This window comes from Haliaeetus leucocephalus, unplaced genomic scaffold (assembly GCF_000737465.1).
Source record: "Haliaeetus leucocephalus isolate CR32 unplaced genomic scaffold, Haliaeetus_leucocephalus-4.0 Scaffold184, whole genome shotgun sequence".
Lineage (NCBI taxonomy): Eukaryota > Metazoa > Chordata > Aves > Accipitriformes > Accipitridae > Haliaeetus > Haliaeetus leucocephalus.
Genome location: NW_010972620.1, coordinates 8,500,260 through 8,523,003, shown reverse-complemented (window position 1 = coordinate 8,523,003; position 22,744 = coordinate 8,500,260). Strand labels below are relative to the sequence as shown.

The 22,744-nt window shown below is 37.6% G+C and overlaps 1 protein-coding gene across 1 annotated transcript in view; it reads left to right on the top strand.

Annotated features, from left to right (window-relative positions):
• The first annotated feature begins 1,220 nt into the window (after positions 1-1,220).
• The window catches only part of CFAP58 (cilia and flagella associated protein 58), a 57,193-nt gene continuing 35,669 nt past the window's right edge, over positions 1,221-22,744 (top strand). The window contains exons 1-8 of the mRNA XM_010564775.1: positions 1,221-1,499; positions 6,557-6,705; positions 8,455-8,611; positions 10,687-10,881; positions 13,105-13,242; positions 15,434-15,593; positions 17,341-17,423; positions 18,593-18,784. Of these exons, the coding sequence (XP_010563077.1) occupies positions 1,356-1,499; positions 6,557-6,705; positions 8,455-8,611; positions 10,687-10,881; positions 13,105-13,242; positions 15,434-15,593; positions 17,341-17,423; positions 18,593-18,784 (1,218 nt within the window). The 5' untranslated portion in view covers positions 1,221-1,355. The remainder of the gene's footprint in view (positions 1,500-6,556; positions 6,706-8,454; positions 8,612-10,686; positions 10,882-13,104; positions 13,243-15,433; positions 15,594-17,340; positions 17,424-18,592; positions 18,785-22,744) is intronic.

The window sequence follows — 22,744 nt, the reverse complement described above, 5'->3', positions numbered from 1 at the left end:
ACCGCCCCCAGCCCGCCGGCAGCATGGCTGAGGTAAGCCCCCCCCGCCTCCGTTCCCCGCCTGTTTTTCGGACAGGACGAATGCCGTGCCTCAGAATAAGCCCAGCCACATCATGGATGTGTCATCTGTATCTGTACACCGTCTTTGTGTGTCGAGTTACTCCTGCGAGCAGAGCTCAGTTAGATCCTGTGTTGAAAGCAGGAGCAATTGGGCTGCTTGTACGTAGGCAGTAAGAACACTTAACATTTAGGAACACCTGTTACTTTTAAGATCATGGGTGTGATCCCCCCCGTAGGTATGCCATTACTGCTCTTCTTTTAACTTTACTTATGATCACAAACGTAAATGAGATCAAAACTGAGGGTTTGATGCTGGAGAGGAGGATGAAATAAGAAGAACCCCAAATTCGTTGCTGTGGGCAACAGAGCGCGTTTGAAGGGGCTACGCACCAAACTTGGGCCATGCCACGCAGACCACCCTTCCATGCCAACAGGAGTGTGAGTTTTAATATTCAGGTTGCTTTTGCTGTTTTCCCATTGAAGTTTCTGACACAGACACACACACCCCCCCCCCAAATCAGAGCCTTGGCAAGGAGGGGGGATTTGGAGCCGGTGCCTCTGCCTCGGTGCATCGCGCAGCCTGACCTTTCTTTCAAGTCATAAAGGTCTGTTTTTACCCTTTTAATGTCAGGTTTTCCAGGTTGCATGAATTTAGATCCTCCCCTCTCCAAAAACAATGAACCGTGTCATTTTGCTCTCAGAATTTATTTTTTTTTTTAGAATTTTGAAAATTCTCGCCTTTAAACTGTTTATGTTCAAATCGTGAGTACTAATCAGACTTTAGAGTGTAGAGAACTGGGAAGAATTGAGCCTAAAATACTGGGCTTCCTGAATAGTTGATGTATTATTTAAACACTATTGCAATGATGGTATTTTATAGACCTATCTTTAAAGTAGTTCTGGCTCAGTAGTACTCAGTTACAGAAACTCTGACTGTTAAAGCTCAAATTATTTCAGTAAAATCGGGGGAGACCTGTTTGAAAAATAGCCTGCAATGTCCATATCATATGCTAGCAAGAGAACTGTTATTTCAGAAAATTTTGTCATGATTTCTTAATAGCTGTTACACACTCAGTATATTGCTTTTTTATATTCTGGGGTCATAAGTGAGATGTTGAATTCCTCCTGTTTGTTGATTATCTATCTAATTTCATTCAGGAAAAGTCTGGCAAACCATATCTAGAAGAAAGTGCATTTGAAGCATTGGAAAAAGACTTCCAAGAAGTCATCAATCTACTTAAGGGAGATAAAACTCTGGAAAAATTCCGAAGAGAATATGAGAAGCTCCATGCTGTTATGAAGAAATCTCATGAAAATGAAAAGCGCCTCATGGAGAAATGCAGGGAGCTGAATGCTGAGCTTGTGGTGAATTCATCTAAAGTAGCTGCTCTCACAAAGCTCTCTAAAGATGATCGGGGAACTATAGCATCAATGAAGACGGTAAAGTTTGGAATTGCATTAAATATGATCTGAAATTGCTAATGAAAAACATGGTAATAAGAAAAGCATCTACAAGAATACTTTATTTTATGTAGAGAACTAGCCAGAGCTGGCATCTCCAGTTCTTTGACCTCTGCTTTGCTACCGATCGCTTTGTTTCCTCAGCCTGATATTTTTATAGGTCCCAGTCAAATTCTGTGTTTATTTGCACTAAACCAACTCCATCAGCTTTCAAAGACTCACTAATAGTTTTAGTTTAATATTTCCTTCTGTAAAATAGCACATTTTCAACTTAATATACAGTTTTTGATTCATTAATATTTTTGAAGGACTGCTTGGATGTTAACTATTGCCAGAACATAAAAAAAATCTGCTTACTTGCTGAAATATGGATTGTAGACCAGGGCAGTGTCATCAACTCATATAAATAAATGTTTCATGGTGTTTTTGAAAAGGAATCCTATATAGCATTTCAGTGTGATTTTGCCAATTTACTCTGATGTGTTCTTTGTTATTATTGATTTGCACTCTGTCAAATCAAAGTGCTTGACTTGCCCCCCCCAAATTGAAGTTTTTAGCTTTGCAGTGAGGTTTGACTACCAGAAACCTAAAGCTGCCAAATGATCAGAAGACTATATTTTGAACTTTTTTCCTTCTGATGGTTTAAAAACTTAGGCTGTGGTACCTAGACAGGCTTTAATTTAGCATTTAGTTGAGAAACCTCCATGCCTTACAATAAAGTGTTTTGTTCCAATAAAGTAAATTCAGTATAACAGTCCAGAGCGATCTATGAACATTACAGAAATAGAAGTTCTTTGAAATGAAGTTTCTTGTCCTTAGAATTATGAAGAAAATACACTCAGAATAAATATAAATAGCAATGCTGTCATCCTATGGCTGCAGCTTGCAAGTCCATGGTACTGCTCAAAGTATCCTCAAGGAGGAGGAAAACTGTGTATAAGATCTTGTTGATTTTCACTGCTGCTAATCAAAACCTGGTAGGTGGGTGTCAGGAACTGTGATGATTCTTATAATTTTCTTTCTGCTATTACATGGCAATACTCTGAGTGTGTACAGTAGCAGAGGCAATCCTTAAAGATGTTCCCAAGCTGAGAAGACATTGTCTTAGTAATGTCATAAAACTGAGGAGCAGAAGAGTAGGAAAAATAAGACCCTTTCCAATTTCAGCAGCTAATTTGAAGCTCAGGCAAGGTATGGCTTAACAATACCACCTACTATTGAACCAGCTAAGAGATTTTGTAGTGAAAAAGCTGCTTGACAATATGATCCTATTAGAAATGATGTGCAATGCACAACATGTGACATTTCATTTCTAGTGGTGTGCTGTGGGCCAAGTAAACAGCACTGATACTTTTTCAGTTTGGTTATGAGAATTAGTCTTTCCTTTAAATGTTCAGGAATGATTTGAATATTGTTTAAAATGTTCATGTCATGTTTTGGGGTTTTGTTTGGTATACCCTTCATATTTCATGTTACTCTCCTTTCTGAAGGGAAGTTCAATTATGGTTGTAGCATTTCACTACAATTTTACTAACATTCAAAAACTGTGTTTCAGAAGTGCCCAAGGCAAGTGTTGAGGAAAGTTCAAGTGCTAAAATAGCAAAGAATGTATTCTTCAGCACTAAATTAAACAAACAATCTGCTCCACTCTTTCATTATTTATAAAAGATAAGAGGATCCTAGTGGGACTGTTCTTGAAAAATGGTATAGTTGCTTCAAATTAAGGCCCTAAATCTTAGTGACTTGATGGGTCATCAGGGTAACAGGTGTACAGCCTTCCTCTTCTAGGTCATTGTTTCACATACAAATAAAAGTTGCAAGAGCAAAATTTTTCTCCATGTGAAGCCTGGTTGTGATCAGTAGGATTTGTTTAGGGGCAGGGGTTAACTACACAGATGAGTGGCTGGTAGGACCCAGGTCAGTAATAATCAATAGCTGTTAAACGTCTGATGGTTGTTCAGTGCTCTGTGTTGTAGTTTTAATAAACTGGATGTAATAGTCTGCTGTTTACAGTCATATCAAAGGAGCAAAGGGCCAAGCTGATCATGAAGGCAACACAATTCTCTTTTTCATTGACAGGGATACTGATCCACAAGGCTGCACTGGAAGAATGCTAGAAGGGGAATTTATAGGAGCTTGTACTGCCCTACTTGGAATTACCGAGTTTTCAATTTCTGGGGGTATCAATCCAATACACTAAGAAAGCATTTCAGTAATTCTCAGTTTCCAAGCAGTGAAACTGATGTGATCTTTTGGGGTATTTAATGAAAATAAAGTAAGGCAGTCACACTTTATGAATTCTGCTTCACAATTTCCCGAGTTCCAGTACTTCTCCAAAAATTTTTGAATTATTCTAAGTGCAAACATCCAGTGTACTTCTATCTTTAATTATACAACAGACTGCAATGCATGCTACCTATCTAACCATGTACTGCAATTACCTAGTGATACTGATGCACTGCATTCTTTCAGTTCCCCTCTCCACTGAGTAATAATGTGAATATTTTTTCAGTTAAGGCTTCCACCATCAAACATTTCCTCCTCTTTACTTTTGAAGTTAAAGGAAGCAATCTGTTGATCCACGATTCAAAGTAAAAGACACAACCAAGAAACAACTACAATGAAGCCCAGTTTTGCTGATGCTGAAGTCTGTGGCAAATTCTTGTTTAGATTTTGCTTATTAATGGGGCCATCATCTGCCCCTGCTACCTTTATTGATAAAAATGGGTTTTATCCATACAGATTCAATACAATTGTTTTTACACATCAAAAGCAGGATAAAGTTAAAAACCCACAGCTTAGGGTGACCTGAAATCACTTCTTATCTGAATGGCCTCATTGACTACAGGGGATTATTTTGTGAATACTCAAAAGAACAAAATACTCACTGAAGCCAGTAAGACCTCTCAGAGAGCATATTGATTTTATTCACCAGTTCTATCTGCCAAAACTCCAATCATAAAGATTTAATTCACCAATTTTAATCACAGTCTAATCAGCCAGCAGGAAGCTTTGATTTAAGTAATCAGCTTTAATCTTATTTTCCAGTTGCATTTTTTTAGAGAAAGGTTGGTTACCTCTTATTGGTTGGCAGATCTGAAACATGTTTATTTACAGCTATATTTTATGCTTTTCTGCCAGTCAAGATGATACACTATGTCTTCATGCCATTATTTCAGCCTACTGTGCATTTACTTAAATTTCATAATTGAACATTTTTATGTAAGATAATAATGAATGAAAAATTTATTATTTACTAGATGATACTTAATACTTTATGTGTGATCATTCCTGCATTTGAATGGAAATTAGAACTCAGAATGCATAAAATGTAAAAATTGACTTTAATATTTAAAACTATCTAAATATGCTTGATATGTAAGTGAAAAGCACATTTTTCAAACTAAATTTTGAACTAAGTAATTTATTAAGTAATGAAAATACTGTTTGTAGGTAGTGAATTTAATTGACTATAATCTCCTTTAGAATTTCTGAACAAGTAAAGCCTACTGTTTAACTCTTTATTAATAGGTTGGAAAAAAAAAAAAAGAAGAGCAAACATTCCTGATCTTTAAATTCCAGATGGTTTCTCAAATTTGGATATGCTGAACTAGTTGAATAAATAAAATGAAAATGTATTCCCTCTCCAGTTTGAAGAGGCTACAGATGTTATATTTTGTGTTATCTTTTCAGCAAATTCTGGTAGCTTGCTACTTCTGCTAGTTCAATATCTTGAATTTTTAATTTAGGCAGTAAACAGCTAAGTACTACATTTATTTGGTTTAAAAGAGTTCAATAAATATATTAACAATATACCATAATATAGGTGTCATCATTTTGAGTTTAAAGTTAAATGGTTTTTATAGAACCAGAGATATTAATTTCAGCAAAGACCTGCTGTAAACAATTTGATATAAATTAAATTATTTTATATTCTTCATTGTGAAGGTGTTTTTAATTTTTTTTTTCCCCTGCCTCATTTTCATATGATGCAAGTAGGAGTTGAAAGGGACGTTACGGCTTGATGTAATGATACTTCTGTCTGGCTCTGCTTAGGGAGACCCTAGAGCTAATGTAGAGCTGCACAGCCACACTTGGAGTCTAAATCTGTATGAGTCCATCAAGCCCAGAATTCCGCCATGAGCCAGCTGAGAAAAGAGCATGAGAGAGAGGACATCATGCTGTGATTTGCAGCTCAGGGACTTCTAGTGTCAGAAGTAGTGTCTTCATTATTTACTGAGTCTTTGGGAACTTTTCTTCCAGTCCAGTTGCTTTCTGAATTTATGCATTTTTTAGCACAGGATTCCAGAACTGGTAGGAGCTTGGTTTGAACCTGGCAAGGAATAAGTCTGCTGTATTATTTTTAAGGATCTGATTCAAGGAAGAGAGATGCAGAGGAAGTTAAAAAATCAAGTGAACCCTCCTCCCCTATCCTGTTTATGGATATCAAACCCTGGGCTTGAGAGGCACGCGAGTCTGTCATTCAAGTAATTCCATGTGCTGAAATTTGGCATGAGAATTGTGGCTTGTCTAAATATGTAGTTAAAATCAAAATACACTAGGTGCTCACAGATTAAAATGAACAAAGAGGGAGATAAGCGCAGAGTAACATCTTTTTCTCATCCAAATCAAATTGGATGTTCATTGTCATAACAGCTAATAAGATTTTTACAGACATAAGTGAGCTATTTAAGTAGATGGTACCTTTGTGGGCACTGAATTTTCAGTAAATTTTTAGATATTAGTGGGACTCAGATGACCAAAACCTCATAGAGTGAGATTTGATAATGTTAGGATCGATGTGTCTTAGAGCTTTTGTGGTATAAATTGAAATAGCCTGAATGGCTCAAAATGTTTGCTATACCCTTGTCCAAAAGAAAAGACAACTGGTGAGGAAAACTGTTGTGAATCTAAGCATGAAAAGGCATGAAATTCTATTTTCTTAATTAACCAAAATGCAAGACAATGAAATTTTAATTTGTTGTTCATTTTAAACCCAATTTAATTTATGTAATTGTTTTCCATTTTGTTCCTAGGAGATTGAAAAGGCCTGGAAAATGGTGGATACAGCCTATGAAAAGGAACAGAAAGCGAAGGAAACAATAAATTCACTGCAAGAGGAAACTGCACGCCTAACTAATTTACTGGAGCAAGGATCTGGACCATCCCTGGGACAGGAGTACAAGTAAGGTTTCCCCAGGGAGGGGAAAAGCCTGATCTCATTTTTTATCATTCTACACCTTGTTTAGCCGTTTAGACAGTACAAAGACACTGGAAAACAGAAGGAGAGGTCTTTTCTACCTTTTGCTTTTCTCATGAGTGCACATTTATTAGTCTATGTGTTTATGCAGTGAGCAAGTACAGAATCAGGCTCTGAGTGAGTTCATTCAGCATTGGCTTAAGCTGAGAGATCAAATAAAAATCGGTATTACGCACTTCCTCAGTATCTGTCGTATTGTTTTATCTGACTAGCATTTCAACATACTCTGTCTTTGAGAACAGGATCCTGTCAATATTTTTACATGTGATGGCAGCAAGGTCAAGTGAGTAAGTCAAGGAAGCAGGAGACATGATTTCGCTTCTGTTCCCAGCTTTGTTATAAGGCATTATCACTGTCTGTATTCTTGTTTGCATTTTATATTTATGCATTTTCAAGACTATGGGTTTTTTTTTCTGAATACTTATGCATAGAGGGACCTAGTCTCAGGTGGACCCTCTAGCTGCTACACTGTGCACATAATAATGATCCTCAAAAGCCCTCCAAAAGCTAGTGTTTGTAGTATCAGGTCCTCAGACAGTGCTTATGCTGTAAGATTAAGTATAAACTCAAAGATAAGATTAAGTATATTGTCCCTATGACCTGTGCACTTTCTATCAAGACTGCTGATGGTTGACCCAGCTGGTTCTGGCTTGAAAATTTCACACAGTGTAAGGTATTTATTTATCTTATCCCCATGCACTGTGTATCCAGGCTGCATAAACAAGACTTGTGTCTGTGAGCAAGGCCTTTAGTGTGCTCAAATATTTCCCCTTCAAGGAATGTGCCAGCACATAAACCACCTGGATGCATGAGAAATCCACTCCTTCACCTTCTGTCCCTGAAATGGTCTGGACTTGTGTAACAGGTTTCCTTGGATCTAAAAGCTTGGTCATTAAGCCTTCCCTAGTATAACTCTCCCTAAAGGCAGCTCTCCGTGGCTGCTTTTTCCATTTTCCTGCAAGAGCCAGGAGCTGTTACCTTGCCAAGACCTCACTCCTGCTGTTTCCAGCTGCTGCCCAGGCTGCTGAGACCTGCTTACTTAAAATTTCTCCTTAAAGTTCCTTCTGTATTGCCCTCCAGTTCCATGCTTACTCTATCCAGTGACAAGGCCATGGGACTAGACAAGTCCTTATAGTCTTTTAAAACTGTAAGGCTGTTTTTTAAGGTTGAGCTTGAACCCACACTGCTTGGACTTTTCTTTCAGATTGTAAATGTGTCCAAACAGGGAGTCTGTTTTATTCTTCTATTAGGTGACTGTAAGGCATAACCTAGCTAGGTGCCCAGTCAGGTAAGCTGCAGAGAGACTGGTTACAACAATGTAACATTTTTGGTCCCTGAGTAATTTTGGAATGGGTGGAGAGGAAGGAATTTTGTTCCCTGTTACCTTTTTGGGAAACTGAAGGTTTATTCAGACCCATGAGGGTGTGATAAAACAAGAAAGAGTGATTTATTGGACTAGGTTAGCTTTTAAAGCTGCCTATGTTGACAGTGACTAGAATCACAGTAGGTAGAGCATATAATTCAATTGACCAGCAGAGCCTTATTCCAAGAGGAGTTTAAAATGAAACAAATTACTTTCAAACTCCTGTTTCTCACAAAAGATCTTGCTCTGGCGTAGAAGGAAGTACAGAAATGGCCTGTGACACTGCTTGACTATTATTTCCTTGCTTCCAGTATCCGGGATTTGCTAAAACTTAAAGAAGACATAACAAAGGAGCGAGACCAACTATTGTCAGAGGTCGTGAAGTTACGTCAAAGTCTAACTCAAGCCACAGAGCAGCAGCAGGATACAGAGAGGGCAAAAAATGAGGCAGATCAAACCATTTTGCAGGTCTGTACAGATCACCAGGTGGTGATTTGAGGCTTTGTCCTGAACCATTCTCCACTCTTGCAAATGATCTCCATTGACTAGTATGCTACTACCTGTTCTTTCACATCTCAAACATTTTCAGGAGTGCTCAGAAAGGAGTCTGTTGTGAATGATTTTTATATTTTTCTCTACTTCTAGGCTATGTCCTTTGCAAAGTGTATTGTCATGTACTAGCTGCTTGCATAGCTTCCCAATACCCTGAATGAGGCCAAGGTTCCTTTGCCTGAGTCATAGTTATCTCTCATACTGGACGTGTGGGTTTTTTTCTGCATTGTAAATCCTTATGCCTCCAAAGAACCACTTAAAATATAGACCTGGAATGGAGGTCCTAGGTCTCTTGCTGTTGGCTGTGGTTGTCATATGATGCCATACCATCATTTTTAAGAATGTACCAAATTCTGACATAAAAGAGAATTAGGCTATTTTCTCCCCTACTTATGGGAAGCTTTTCCAGAACCTAACTTTTCTAATGGTTAGAGACCTCCTACTTTCTTCTTCACATGGATTCCTGCCTGCTGTTTTTGAGCTTAAATAATTTTTCACCTCACCAATGTCTGTAGAGAGCAGTCATATTCCATCTCAGCTTTACTTTTTTGTCTCCTCTTTAAGTTAGGTTCTGTTTTTCTGACCATCTTGAGTAGACAGCTCTTCTTTACTGATCAATATGTATAGCTTCCTTTAAATGTGTATAGCAGCTAGAGATACAGAAGACTGAGCATCAATAGGATACCCACTGAATGGAGAGAAAGTAGAAAATAATGGAAGATGGAATACAGAACTCTGATACATCAAAATATAAAAACATAATAATGAGGCATAAGAGAATTTAAAGCAGAATGTAGATAGGGGCTGGAGCAAGACAACAGGAGAAAGGAAAAGCAGAAAAGAACACTTAAAGAACAGAGAAGAGATAGAAGCAGCATTTTGCTTACAGTTTTGTATTAATCACAAATAGGAAAATAATGACCAGCCTAAGTTTCATGCACAGAACACATTTCTGTTTCTAAAGCAGATGGATGGGAATGTATTATAAGAGAATATAAATCTTTGCTTTTCTGACAGCATTGTGGGCATGGGAGAAAAGAGAGAGGATTGAAACTCCCGTCAAAACTTAGTGAATCTTGCCAGCCTTAATCTTCTGATACTCACTTCATCAGCCCTTAAATTTACGGGATTGTTACAGCGTTTGTAACCACCTCCCATTCTCCCAGTATGAAATTATTCTCCACTTCAGACTGCTTAAATGACAATGTCTTTTTGAAGATCCTCTTGAAGACCCTGTCAGTTCTGGCAACTTTTCATCTGTGGGCTCAGAGGGAGAGGAATCTTTCAGCAAAGAACATCTTTCAATTGCCAGTCTCTGGCTGAACTGAGTATTTCCATGTGGATCAGCCCCCTGTGTCTCCTCTCTGCTGATTCTGCTCCATCACATTTTGGGGTGGGGAGAAAGCAGAAGTCACAAGACAGTCTATTAAACATGAGAGAAATCTCCTCTTTCAAAGTTCCCACAGAGGAACTTTGAGAGCAGAAAGATTGAGAGCAGTTGTGAAAATGAACATTGGTCTGATATCTCTCTCTTTCCTTTAATATCAGTGTAATAAGTGTTTCTGCTGGTGAGATAGAAAAATCAAAATAAAAATCCTTCCAATACAACATCAAGCCCTAATTAGTTTTAATGCTGCATTCAGAAAGTACCACTTTACAGGTAACTTACAACTGAAAATACATTTGTGCCACTGCACCTCCAGAGCAATGCTTTTATGTCTGAACTGTATCAGACCTTTCTGCGTGGGTGAAATGACTGTTGCTTAACAAATTCTTGTCATCAGTAAATAGGTTCCCTCATGCAGGATTTTTTGTTCAACTGTTAGAGAACACATTTACTTCTGAGAAGATCTGGCATATTGCATGTAGTAGTGGGTACAGTAGTATAGAAGCTGTTTTTAAAATCAAGTATAGTGGAAGGAGAGGTGAGAGGCCTTGTTTTCCTGAATAAAAGGCAGCAGAACTTAAAACCTTTGTCTTTATTATTATAGCTTCAGCAAGAAATCCAGCTGCATCAGAATGAGGCATCACGAGAGGCTCGAAAGAAGGAAAAAATGGAGAAGGAGCTGAAAAATCTTCTAGCTGAAATGGGTAACAAGCAAGCTGAGACCAAGAATTTACAGCAACATATTCAGAGGAACAAAGAAGAACAACTGAAAATGGAACAGCATCTAAAAGAGCAGAAGGTAGGGTACATGGCCCACTGTATTCATCAGGTCTAAGGTTAGGGTCGGATGTCAAAATAAGAAGAAAATGGGTTTTCCTGAAGGGAGAGGGAGGGTGATTATTTTAAGTCAATAAATGTTAATAAATATTTATTTTTATATAAATATTACTTTACTAATAAGTAAATCTTTAAAGCTTGTTGGCAGATTTCAGAGAGATTTCTTCATAGAAATCGGTAGTGGATCACAATGATATTGTTAGAGATCATCTTGAAAAAATCACAGCAAATGAGACAAAGTCTGTGAAGAGCATGGATGATCTAATGACAGTAACAGGAGACTGCCGGGTGGGACTTCTGACGTATATTGCCAGTTTTGCCACTGATTGACTGTAGTGGCATTGGTAAAGTCATTTTACCTCCGACCCTTCTTTCTTCTCTGTCACAATAATTTTTTCTATCTCTCAAGCTTGTGGAAGAGTTTCTGTGAAGGAGCAGAGAACTGTCTTCATAAACCTTTTTGATTGATTTTCCCCATTCTGTTTCTAAAAACTTTATGTGGAAATGTCCTAACATAGTGTTCTGTGAGTGTTTGAATTTTCAGGTTTTCAGTCCATTTCCCCTGACTTTGAGAAACTCTCAGAGAAGCAATTTCAGTAAATGGCAGGGGAGATCTCATCACTGTAAAACAGTCCTACCTCAAGGGAAACTTCTCTGAGAGTTGTGTGTATCTTGTAAATTTATGACTTTTATGGCTTTTTCTTCCCTTCAGGTCCCTGAATTTGTGAAGGTAGAGGTCTGTGACAATTTTTTGTCAACATAGAGTCTTAGTAAAATACTTCACATAAAGAGATACAGAGAAGACTTGATTATTTCTTTGAATATCACTGATTTGATGCAGCTTTTGAGGGCAGCTCCATGATATGCCAGGACAATCACATTGTTTTTAAATAGGATATCTACAATTCCTGGTTCTGTTCCATTCTTTGTCCTCCTTTCTATAGTTCCTTTCAACCTTTCTAAGTGCAGATTTTAGGGGCGTTCAATTGTCCAAACTACCCTGGAAACCAATAGTTCACATAAAGTGCTGTGCCTAGGCTAATGAACCAGACTACTGCACTGGCTTTGTTGCCTGTGCTGGCTTGAAGGTGTCTGTGGAGACCCTGCATTGTCTTTTGCAAAAAATCTGTCCAAAACACCAGCTGTCTAACTGTGCAAAAGTCAGGGTAGACATCTGCAAGAGAAGGTGTCTCAGCTATTGCAATGTCATTGGGTTATTGTTTCTCAACTGAATTGTAGTTGGCTGTTATGCCGGCTCTTATTCCACTGAAATTTCTAATAAAATATCCTTGCTTGCATGACAGTGCTTTCAGCTACTATAGGCTTCATCCCACCCATGTCCAAGTCTCAATAAAGAATCACCTGAAACACAGTGTTATCCTGACATTTGCAACACAAGAAACAGTATTCCTTGTTTTCACGTTGTCTTTGCTTCTGCATGCATTCAGAAGAGGGAGATTCTGCTTCTCTTCCTTCAATGTTTGTTAAGGGCATAGTACATACTGACTTCATCAGTTTATCACACATTAATGCTTGAAGTGAAAAATACGGTGGTTGTGCTTTCCTCACTTAATGGAGTAATATCTGTTAGGGGAAGTCCCATCAAGCAGAAGAAAAGACTGGCAGCTCCAGTATTGAGGTATATGTTCTCCATAGAAACCATGAAACTGCTGTTCCAGGCTTTTGACTGAAGACATATTAGAGAGGAAAATGGTTTGTGTCCTGGTCTCAGCAAACCATGTGCCCAGAGAGATGTTATCAGCATATTAATGTAGGATTTGCTTGCTAAGAAACAGAGCTCCCCTGCCCTATGCTGATTGAAGTAATTTGAATCTCATATTCATTTTCAGTAATTATAAGTAGCAAGTTGTGTTATGTGATGCTTGCCAAATGCCTAACAAGAAGTAAAATATTTATCTACCACCTGCAAGAGAGACCTGCTAAGCTCCCAGAAAAAAAATGACACTGTGTTATTCATTAGAAATTATAATTTCCACTAGTCAATATGAACATGTATCATATTTCACATTAGTAATTTCATCAGCAATGAAGAGTGTTTTTTAACCAGACAACAATCTGTAGCAGCTTTTATCTCCTGGGGAGATGGAAGGCTCTGTCTTCATGTATATGTAGAAATCGTAATGAGATTAAAAAGAATTAATAGGATTGTTCTTTAATCTAACAGATCTTGAATGAAAGAGCTGGTAAGGAACTTGAGCAATGTCAGATGAGAAATAATAAGCTCATGCAAGAGAGCGAGCAGCACAGTGTGATGTTTGAAGAGGTGATGCAGGACATCCAGCAGAAGACAGCGGAACTGAAAGTAAGTACCAGAAGATGCATGCATCTTATCAGCCATATCACTCTGACGGCAGTCTTACCACTTGGGACAGGTATGACCTCAGTTCTTGAACTGATAGTTCCCTATGGGCAGTTTTGGAGGAAATCTGAGGAGTTTTTAGGAATAGATCTGGCTGTCACTGGATGTCATTCTTTCTGTGGCAGTACCATGGTGCAGTCTCTAACCCTGTCACCTGACAGTGTAGCACCTGTCCTGCTGGAGGAGCTGTGTTTCATAAAACACATAAAGCAAAATGCTCAACACGTGTTGATGAAGGATGCATGGTACTTTTGACAAGCATAAGGTCTTTTTTCGATTGTGAGGTCTTCAGATAAGAGCAACAACTTACTTTCTTACAGTGATTAACATAAACTGAATGTTGCCAAAAGCCATTGAAAAATGTTAATAAATTATAACGATAGTGTCCTGGATAGCTTCCACTGAAAGGAGTTGCTTCCAACACTAAAATTTCCCCCTCACAGCGTCAGCTGGGGAAATTAATTATAAGTAACCAAGATGGTGTTTACTTTTTGACTTAAAGGGTTTTCTTGCCTGACTTTACATTGTTTAACAGTTGTTTTGTACCACTCAGAAGCTGGTGAGTTTCAGTTGGGGAAGGAGTAAATGATTTCTGCATATGCTTTTTAGGGTACTTTGAGAGCATTTGTGATAAAGGGTAATTTATAAGTGTTAGATGTTATTACTCTGTCTACCATATCTTGCATTTGTATCATCATTGGGGATAAGACACTAAACATTAGAAAATTCAGGTAGAAAATCATTATCTTCTCAAAGTTTAGTCAAGTATAACCAACTCACCTAAATAAAAATGTTGTTTGCCAATAGAGAGCATTTTTTAAAAAAAAAAAAAAGGGAACTGTTAGTCAGAATGATTAAAACTAACTACTCACAGATTAAAAGCTCAGTTCACAACTAATATAGCACAGATAATTCTGATTTGGATCCTTAATGCACTGTATGGTAGGAGCTAATTTTCTGGTATATTTTGTTAGGCAAACTGGAGGATCTTTTTCTTACCTATTTGAAAAAAAAATTACTGTCTTTTCCAGGTTATCTGGTTTTATCATTACTTCTAGCAACACCATCGTTTTTAGAAACTTTACAATGTGTTCAAATGTGACTTACATTTGGGGCTCTAGAGTGTTGAAAGGAGGATTTTGATTCTATGATCTTATCCTAACTTCAAGAAAAGTTGATGGAACTTGTAGAGTCATGCACACGGACTTCTGGGAACAAAAAAGTAGAAGATACTGCCCGCTTAGTAATTAAGCCTATTGCTAAAGTTTCTAAGCTCCCCAGTCATGATTTGAGATGGCCTTCTTGTGGGCCCTGTGCTTGCAGTTTCATCCTGCAGTGTTCTGAGTGCCTCCACTATGACATTGGGCAACCCAAACTGTGAAAGTACTCATAAATCTCCTGAAGGTTGTCAGTAAGAATTGAGGAGATTCACATCCTCCCAGAGGATACTCACATAGCAGGATTCACCATCTCACAGAATCTGTATCTGAGCTGTAAGTGGAACACTGTAGTCTGTGATGGCCGTAAAACCTAACTGTGGTACTGAATTATATGAGGAAGTTATATTTACTTCTTAAAAAGAAATAGACTAATTTCTGTTGTGATTATTGGTTGTGTTTCCTAGTAACCAGTTATGCAGTGTTTTGATTGATTATTTTCTCCTCTGCTTGTATAACAAATGAGATGAACTCTACATTTTGCTTTTTCTTTAAAGCCATAGGTTATAAAAGAGATGGGGATAATAGATACCTGCTATTAGGGACATGCAATCAGACACAGTACAGATATCTTTCTCATCACAGTCACTGTTCCTAATACTTCAAAGGAAATTAGAGCTGAACGTGTTTAATCTGCAGGACTAATTGGGTAGTGCTGTGTGAGGTTTGCAGCTGAGGATTCTTTATTGATTGTCTTCAGCCCTAAAGCATAAGATTTGATTATCATTTTCCTTTCCCTATCTGGCTTTGTTTAAATTATTTTTAATATTGTTCAGTTAACTAATTATCATCTCTCAGGTGACCCACAGCATTTAGACATTTGCTTCCTGAATTTCATGGAACAAACATATACCAAGTACAGAGGCATTTTCTTTCTGTGAATACTTCTCTCCCCTTTCCTTCTTGCTGTTCTGTAGGCCAGGGATGATGAAGTGGCTCAGATGCGCCTTGAAATATCAAAGCTGAACAAAGTAAGAGATGTTCTCCAGAATAAGCTGCGTGTTGCAGAGGAACAAAAAGTTGATGCAGGACATGAGAGAAACACCCTAAAAAATCAAATATCTGGACTGGAGAGAGGTTAGTGCCTAACTGATGGGTGGATCTGTCTTCTGATTTGTGATTTATTCATTCAGGGTACATCCTCCTGTTAGGATCATTCTCCTTTAATGTCTAGTATGAGACTGTATAAATGACAGTTGGAATCTACAGGAGCATTTTAAAAACCTTGCAGGCTTACAGAATTTTCATAATGTAGCATATGTGGGGTGAAAATACAACAGACATAACTGAACTTTGGGGTGTGCCAGTTTGTGCCATGTCACATAGAGAGCTGTCTACAATGCACCTTCGTTGCTCCTGCACTGACCTGTGAGAGACAATCAATCTTGGAGCTTACTGAAATCAGACATGGTTAGGGGACACTTTTTTCCTGATTTGATTCTGCTGAATAGTTACAGCCTGGAAATGTATATGTGCAAGTTAACTGATAAACTTAGTTTTGGTATGTTTAGAACTTCAGTTGGTCATCGTGGATACTAGAGCTGTCCAAGCATTGACTTTGACTTGTTAGCAGATCTGGAAAACTTTAAGAAGGAACTTTCAACATTTTTGACAGATGGAAATTTTGGAAGAAAATGCCTTGGGTCTAATAAAATATTTTAACTTTAAAAAAAACCCTTTTGGGGTATTTTTGAGCATTTAAAACCATTTTCTTTTTTTTAACTTTAAAATGCAAGTAAATTTCAAAATCAAATATGCTTTGAAATAAAATTAGACACATTTTCAAAGTGATTTTCAGAAAAACCTCCAGTTTTATGATTTATTTATTTTTTTCTAAAATAATATTATGAAGCTGGTAAAATATTTGAGTTGATGAGACTTTATTTTTTGGGGCAGAAAAAAACTTCATCTCGTTCAAGTTGATATATACTGGCATAAATGCCTCTCCCTGCTCTTGCTTGTTTCTAGCTTGCGTCCTGAAGAGACTGCATGTATGAGATAAGAATCATTCCATATAACTGTATTTATGGGAAGTTGTGTCTGTTTTTCATACATCTCTGTGAGGGTGGAAGAGCTTTCCCACAAGTGTTTTGCTAGTAATGCTTAAGGTCGTGCTCTGTACTAGAAAGGAGAAAGGAACTTAGGAAATTAAAATCTGTACTGGAAGGCCTGAGAATGCAGTGCTAAGATTTGTCAAATATTGCAAAAAGACATGTCATTAGTAGCCAATGTACTGCATTTCCTGAGCTGCTGTGTTAGTGTAACAGGTTTTAATTAATCTTAAAATATAGTGAAAACATGTCTCCAATTTTTAATATCTTTTTAACAGTATATGTCCAGTGTTAATCTTGACCCATAGCAAGTAGTTTACCTCCACTGAAGCCAGCAGAATCTCACTGCTTCAAAGGAGAACTGGACTTCGCATAGAGGGATTAGAATAATTCTGAAAGTCACTGTTTTTGAAAGTGCCTCAATTTTTGGATGCTTACACTGAAGCTTCTTAAAAGGCTCTGATTTTCAGTGTCTTCAATTAGTTTGATTTCTAAAAATACAACTTCTTTGTGGTATCTTGGTTTGAACACCCAAGTATAATAAGTCCTCCTACCCTTAATTACTGTGCCTGAGTTCTTCTAAGCTCTTCTAAGTACCCAAATAAGTTATTAACATCATTAGCTGATACCTGTGGTTGCAAAACCTGGTCATAGCTAATTGAACTGTTCATATAATGTTAAGGCTTTTTAAAAAATCCGCTAAGTTGTTTCTGCATTTTTAACAGCCATACAGTTTGAACCCAGGATTTATTCTCTTTCCTCTTTTTCTCTAGAGTTGGAGGCTGCCAAAAAGCAGGCGGAGATTGACAAGAAAGCTATAGATGAGCTTGTGAGGGAAAGGGACATGCTAAGCAAGGTGAGCTTGCGCTGGGAATACTGATAAACAAATCTCACAGCTTGAGAATTAAATGTCTGTAGTTTAAACACTCACAGCAGCACAGAAATGTTGTAGAATAAATAACATTAAATAAAGCATTCAGATTTCCTTAAGCACATGCTCACACTGCTTCCTTTCTGTGCATTGAAATAGCATTAGTATCCATAAACACACAAAGGATTTCTAAATTTTAACATATAAACCGTTAGGGAGTTAAAAAATGCTACGTGTGTTCACCTTTATTGCAGACCTGTTTTTTGATATCCAAAGAATTCATTACATCTGTGCTTTTACACTCTGTAGCATATGAAGTTTTATATTAATCTAGGCAAACTAAGTCTTTGCTAGTAAAAGAACAAACCAAAATGATGCACCATGTAGTAGCTTGGCAGGCTGTGTTAATGTTAATCCTTGCTTTTAGGTCCATTTCTCATACTGATCATTTTCCATCAGCCCAAGGTTCTTGTACTGCAGGATAGCATCTCATGTTTATGGGCATTCCTGAAGTGTAATCTAGTAAATTCAATGCTAAAAGATGATTTCTGAGGTGCTTTACTTGGTATAGATTCACTGTCCTGTGTCTTGACTCTAGGAGAGGCTCAGATCTGGCAGGCAACAAATACCTGCTTTGTATAGGGAAAGAAATTTCAAAGTGGGACCAGAAGGCTGATTTTTTTTTTAAAGATGGTATCTTGGTGTTTTCTGTTTAACCCTTATGCATAATTTTAAACCAAGCTTGGTTAATTTCCAGTTTGAACTTGCTATTTAGGACATGAGAAGGAAGGGTGTTTGGCTTTATTATTTATTTTACTGGCTATTGGCATGTTTTAGAATCTAAATGCCCTAAAGCTGGTAAGGTTTTTCCAGTCATTAGTTATATCCACTTGTTAACAATCCTAGCAATTTTTTTGTAAGGCAGACACTAGTGTTTTAACTTCAAATCAGAAAAAGCACTATTTTGCAGCTCTGTTAGAGATTTAAAAAAAAAAAAATCAGATTTGAGACTCAAGTATTTCAACTGAACAAATTAGATAAGGGGTAGTAACATTGGGAAGTCCATAATCCACTTAGACAATGGCATGTTTTTGTCATAGTGGTGGCAGTGTTGCCTTTTCAGCTCAAGAGTCATTATTTTGTCTTCCCTGTAGAACTTGGTCAAGGCTACCAGTGCTACTCAGAAGCAGATAAATTTGGTGAAGCTCCACGAACAGTCAAAGAAGAACTTGGAAGAAGAAATCCAAAATTATAAGAATGAAGCTCAGAAACAAAGGAAGATTATTTACCAGTTGGAGAAGGAGAGAGATTGTTTCATCAATGAAACCAGTGAGCTCAAACAGAAGGTGGGAACAGCTTTTTGTGCAAGTGGTTCCTTCCTGTCGTACTCTCAAAACTGTAAAGATGCAAAATATTAATTTCCTAATGTGCCAGTGGGAGGAAGCTTAGATCAGTGGTCTTCACACAGTTTACAAATGTTTCTTTTTGTGAGTTGTCAGTGCCTACTGCCTGCTACTGTTTCAGGTCTCTCTGGGGGAACCTCTTCAAGGGGTGTGTATTCTGTGGGAGACTTGGAGTACAGCCATGTATTTCTCTTATTCAGCGATCATTTGGGAAATGAAACTAGGGCTGGAGTTCAAAACAAGGCCTCTGACTCCTGTACCTGAGTCCCACAACTGAAACTCGTATGCAGCTGGAAATTACTCTTTGGTTGTTCTGTCTTACCTGCAAAAGACCTTATCTTCCATACTACTGGTGTCCTCAAATTGAGGCCAGTGAGAACTGACAGTGCTCAACATCTTTGTAAGAGACTTAGCATTTTGAAGGATTACTCCCAGTATGTGAAAACCTCTGAGCATGTTCAAGTTAGTTTGCAAAATTGAAGTTTTCCAGGAACAGCTGCAGAAAAACACTGCATAAAATTTCTTTTGCCTGCTGCCCATTATTATGTACAACTTTATTCCTGATGGTATACTCAGGAACACAGTTGTAACATGTTCCATTAATTGTTGAAGATCCCATTGAAGGGCCCTCCAAGAAGCTCATTGATTTACTGGGATTAGCTTTCAAGCTGTTTCAACTCACAAGTTATTTCCTGTCTTTTCACTTTAAAATTTTCCTTTCCAACTTCATGTGACCAGGGGCTTTTAAATAATTTTTTGAATGGTATATGCTCCCTTGTCTGGAATACCTTTTGTCATTTCTTTGGAATAACATTCTATAAACGTGAGAATTGTCTTTGTTGCAAAGTCGTATTTTACATCTTTCCCTCATAGTGCATTTCTAACAGTATAGATATGAGTTAAGAACATTTTAAACTAGAGCCAGGGAGTAATTCGTAACACTCAGAACTACAAGGTTCTTGCTTTCAATTCTGATTAGGGTTGCTAACAATATTTTGAGGGTGAAAATGACAAAGGTTTACTTGTTTACTTTTTCTTTTTTTCCCCTGCCACTTTGGGTGCAAATTTTCTGTCACTTCTTATAAGGCAGAGCCTCAGTAAATGGGTTATGACACTTGAGCCGTTTGTATAATGATGCCTGTGTTGTGATTGGAAATTTCTGAAGGACTTGCGTGCTTCTGTGGTTCACTAAAGGGGCAATTCCTGACTCAGCTTGCAGGTGAAGAGCAGCAGAAGCAGTTCTGAGCACAGGAGTATGTGAGACAATAGTCTTGTCCCTGCAGAGGTTCCCTACATGAAATTACACATTGTTTGGAAGGATCAGGAGTATTATATCCACTAGGTAATATTTAGGTTTACTGTTTGACTTTTGCAGACTTGAGAAACTGTGGCAAAACTACAGGAGCCATTTCACAGTTGGTGGGGAATGAGCTACTGATGGGCAGTAATCATATGGCCAGTCAATGTTCTTCTGTCACCTTTTAACATCAAGCCAGCTCTGAAGCAGCTCGCTGTACACCTTCTGAATTGTGTAAGAGCTGGTAAAGAGCCAAACCCACCTAAGTCCAAAGACTTCTTGGAACTTCTGCAAGGCAGACAGAGCCATGCTGGCTCTGAAAGCTGTCTGGTTATTTATAGCAGGACAGAATCTATAGAGCTGCAGAATTCCTCTTTCAAAATCATCATTTACTAATGAGTGACTGATGAACATAAAGCAAAGTTATATCCACAGCAGTAAAAGATTTTAGTGGTAAGAATTCATGCTAGCCTTGCTCTTCTAATTATTGGCCTGGCTGACTGCTCATTTGTACCATTTTTAAGCCAGTGTCACTTGTTGAATAGTCTTACTTCTAGATTAGCCAACACAAATAAGAAAAAAAATCTGGCTCTTTGCTCTGTTGTATAGCCTGTATTACTGAGCTACAAATGTTATTAGAGTATTTCTTTTTTGAATTGAAATTCTTAGATTATGAAATCTTAGTTTCCCTGTGGAAGGTTAGGCTGCTGAGAGGAAGCAGTGAAGTATACCCTTCAGTCTCACCTGCAGTGTTCCCTGACTGCGCCTTATAAGAGGTTACAAAACCAGTCTGTAATATGTTGGGTTTTTTTTCAAAAAAAGCCATTTACAATGTTAAGTTTACAGTTTAACAACATATCCAGGAACATTAAAAAAACTATTTTCTTTTTTAAATTTGCATAATCTTTTGGAAAACCTAATGCTCAACGTTAGGCATATCATTAAGACCATGGCAGCACTTCTCTGAGTGGTTAAATAAAGGTAAGCAGATAAGGATGGCACCATTACTGAGATCTTGAGTAGGTTCATTGAACTAAACAGGTAACCAAGAGTAGATGATAGATAATTGTACAGATAAAAAAACCCTGTGAGGGTACAGAAGAAATCTATGAATATCTAATACTTTCTGCTTAGTTTTGGCACCTCCTTGCCAAATCTGAGAGGTATCGTGTGCTATCAACCAAATCAGAATTGAGAATGCTCAGCCTCCCACAGGGCTCTGCTGGAAAACATTCCATGTATCTTTTCTGTATTTATAAGGGAGAATTATCTGAGCTTAATCATTCCTGAAAAAGCAGAGTCAGCATCCAGCCTGTGAGCACAACTCAGAAAACTTAGTCCACAAGCTTATTGCACTTAGGTTGTATCAAAACCAAGTAAAAGACTTAGAAATGCAGTGACCTACTTTCAAATCTTGCTCCAGCCTATGATCACCTTAGTGATCATGCCTTATTGATTTCTTCTCCCTGCTATTACTATTGGCAGGTTGTTTTAACAGAAAAGGAAGAGGCAGGAGTAAGTTATAAACTGGGACTGTGTTTTTGTATTGCACTGTAAGCAGTTCCTGAGATCCTCTGCAGTCAGCTACAAATGTGCTGGAATTGTATTCCTGCTGCTGTAATAAAATTTTCTCTATTTAGCTATCCCCTATCTTCAAAGTTGGTTGGAAGTACCTGGTAGAATGATCAATTAATTAAGCTCCTGCCCCGTAGTTAGACCTCACAAGGCTTTGCTGCTAAGCAAGGGACAACATTGTCAACCGCAAACTTTGCAGTTATTGACTATTTGATGTAAACATATATATATATATATATTTATTCTTCTGCTTTGACATATGAACATAAATCTTAGCTCAAACTGTTACCTTCAAAAACAGTTTCAGGAGAACTGGGTATAAAATGCAGCTGTAAATGGGACTTCTCTCCTGGATTTTGTCCATGTGATTCCTCAGCTTTTTCTTTAATGTTTGATCTTTTTCCCAGCTTTAAGGGTGGCATTGTTTTCTCCCCTGGGCAATGAACCTGAAAAATAATGTTCTTGATGTGTGTATTCCTTAGTTTTCTTTTTATTTCTTTTAATCTTCTTTCTTTGTAATGCTGGATTCTGTTAGAATTCTGCTTGTTTGCGCTCCTCAGTTTTCAACTTTGTATGGCAGGAGGAAGGTTCTTATGTCTTAAAAAAATAATTAGGAAGCCCATCATAATGATTAGCAACTATTTGTATTTTTGTTCCTTTAATGTAATAATTCTTATGTATTGTTATGGTGGTAACTGTTTAATAAAGGTGTATATAAAATTTTGTATTTTTTTATTGATACTGCATGTGATTATCTTCTTTCTACAGTCTACAATACTCCATTCTCTTTAGGTAATCTTCACATCATTATTTCTAATCCTTCTTAGAGGCAACTAATGGTGATTACCTGCTTATTTAGATCAAGTGTAAGTTATATTAACCGACTTTCTTCTTATTGTAATTATATATCAACAGTTTGTGATCGTGTGTTCATTAAAAAAAAGTTGGGTTGATAGAAGATAGGAGTATATGCAGGACTTCTTGGAAAAACATACGTGTTTTTATTCCTCTTATCATACAGCTGATATCCA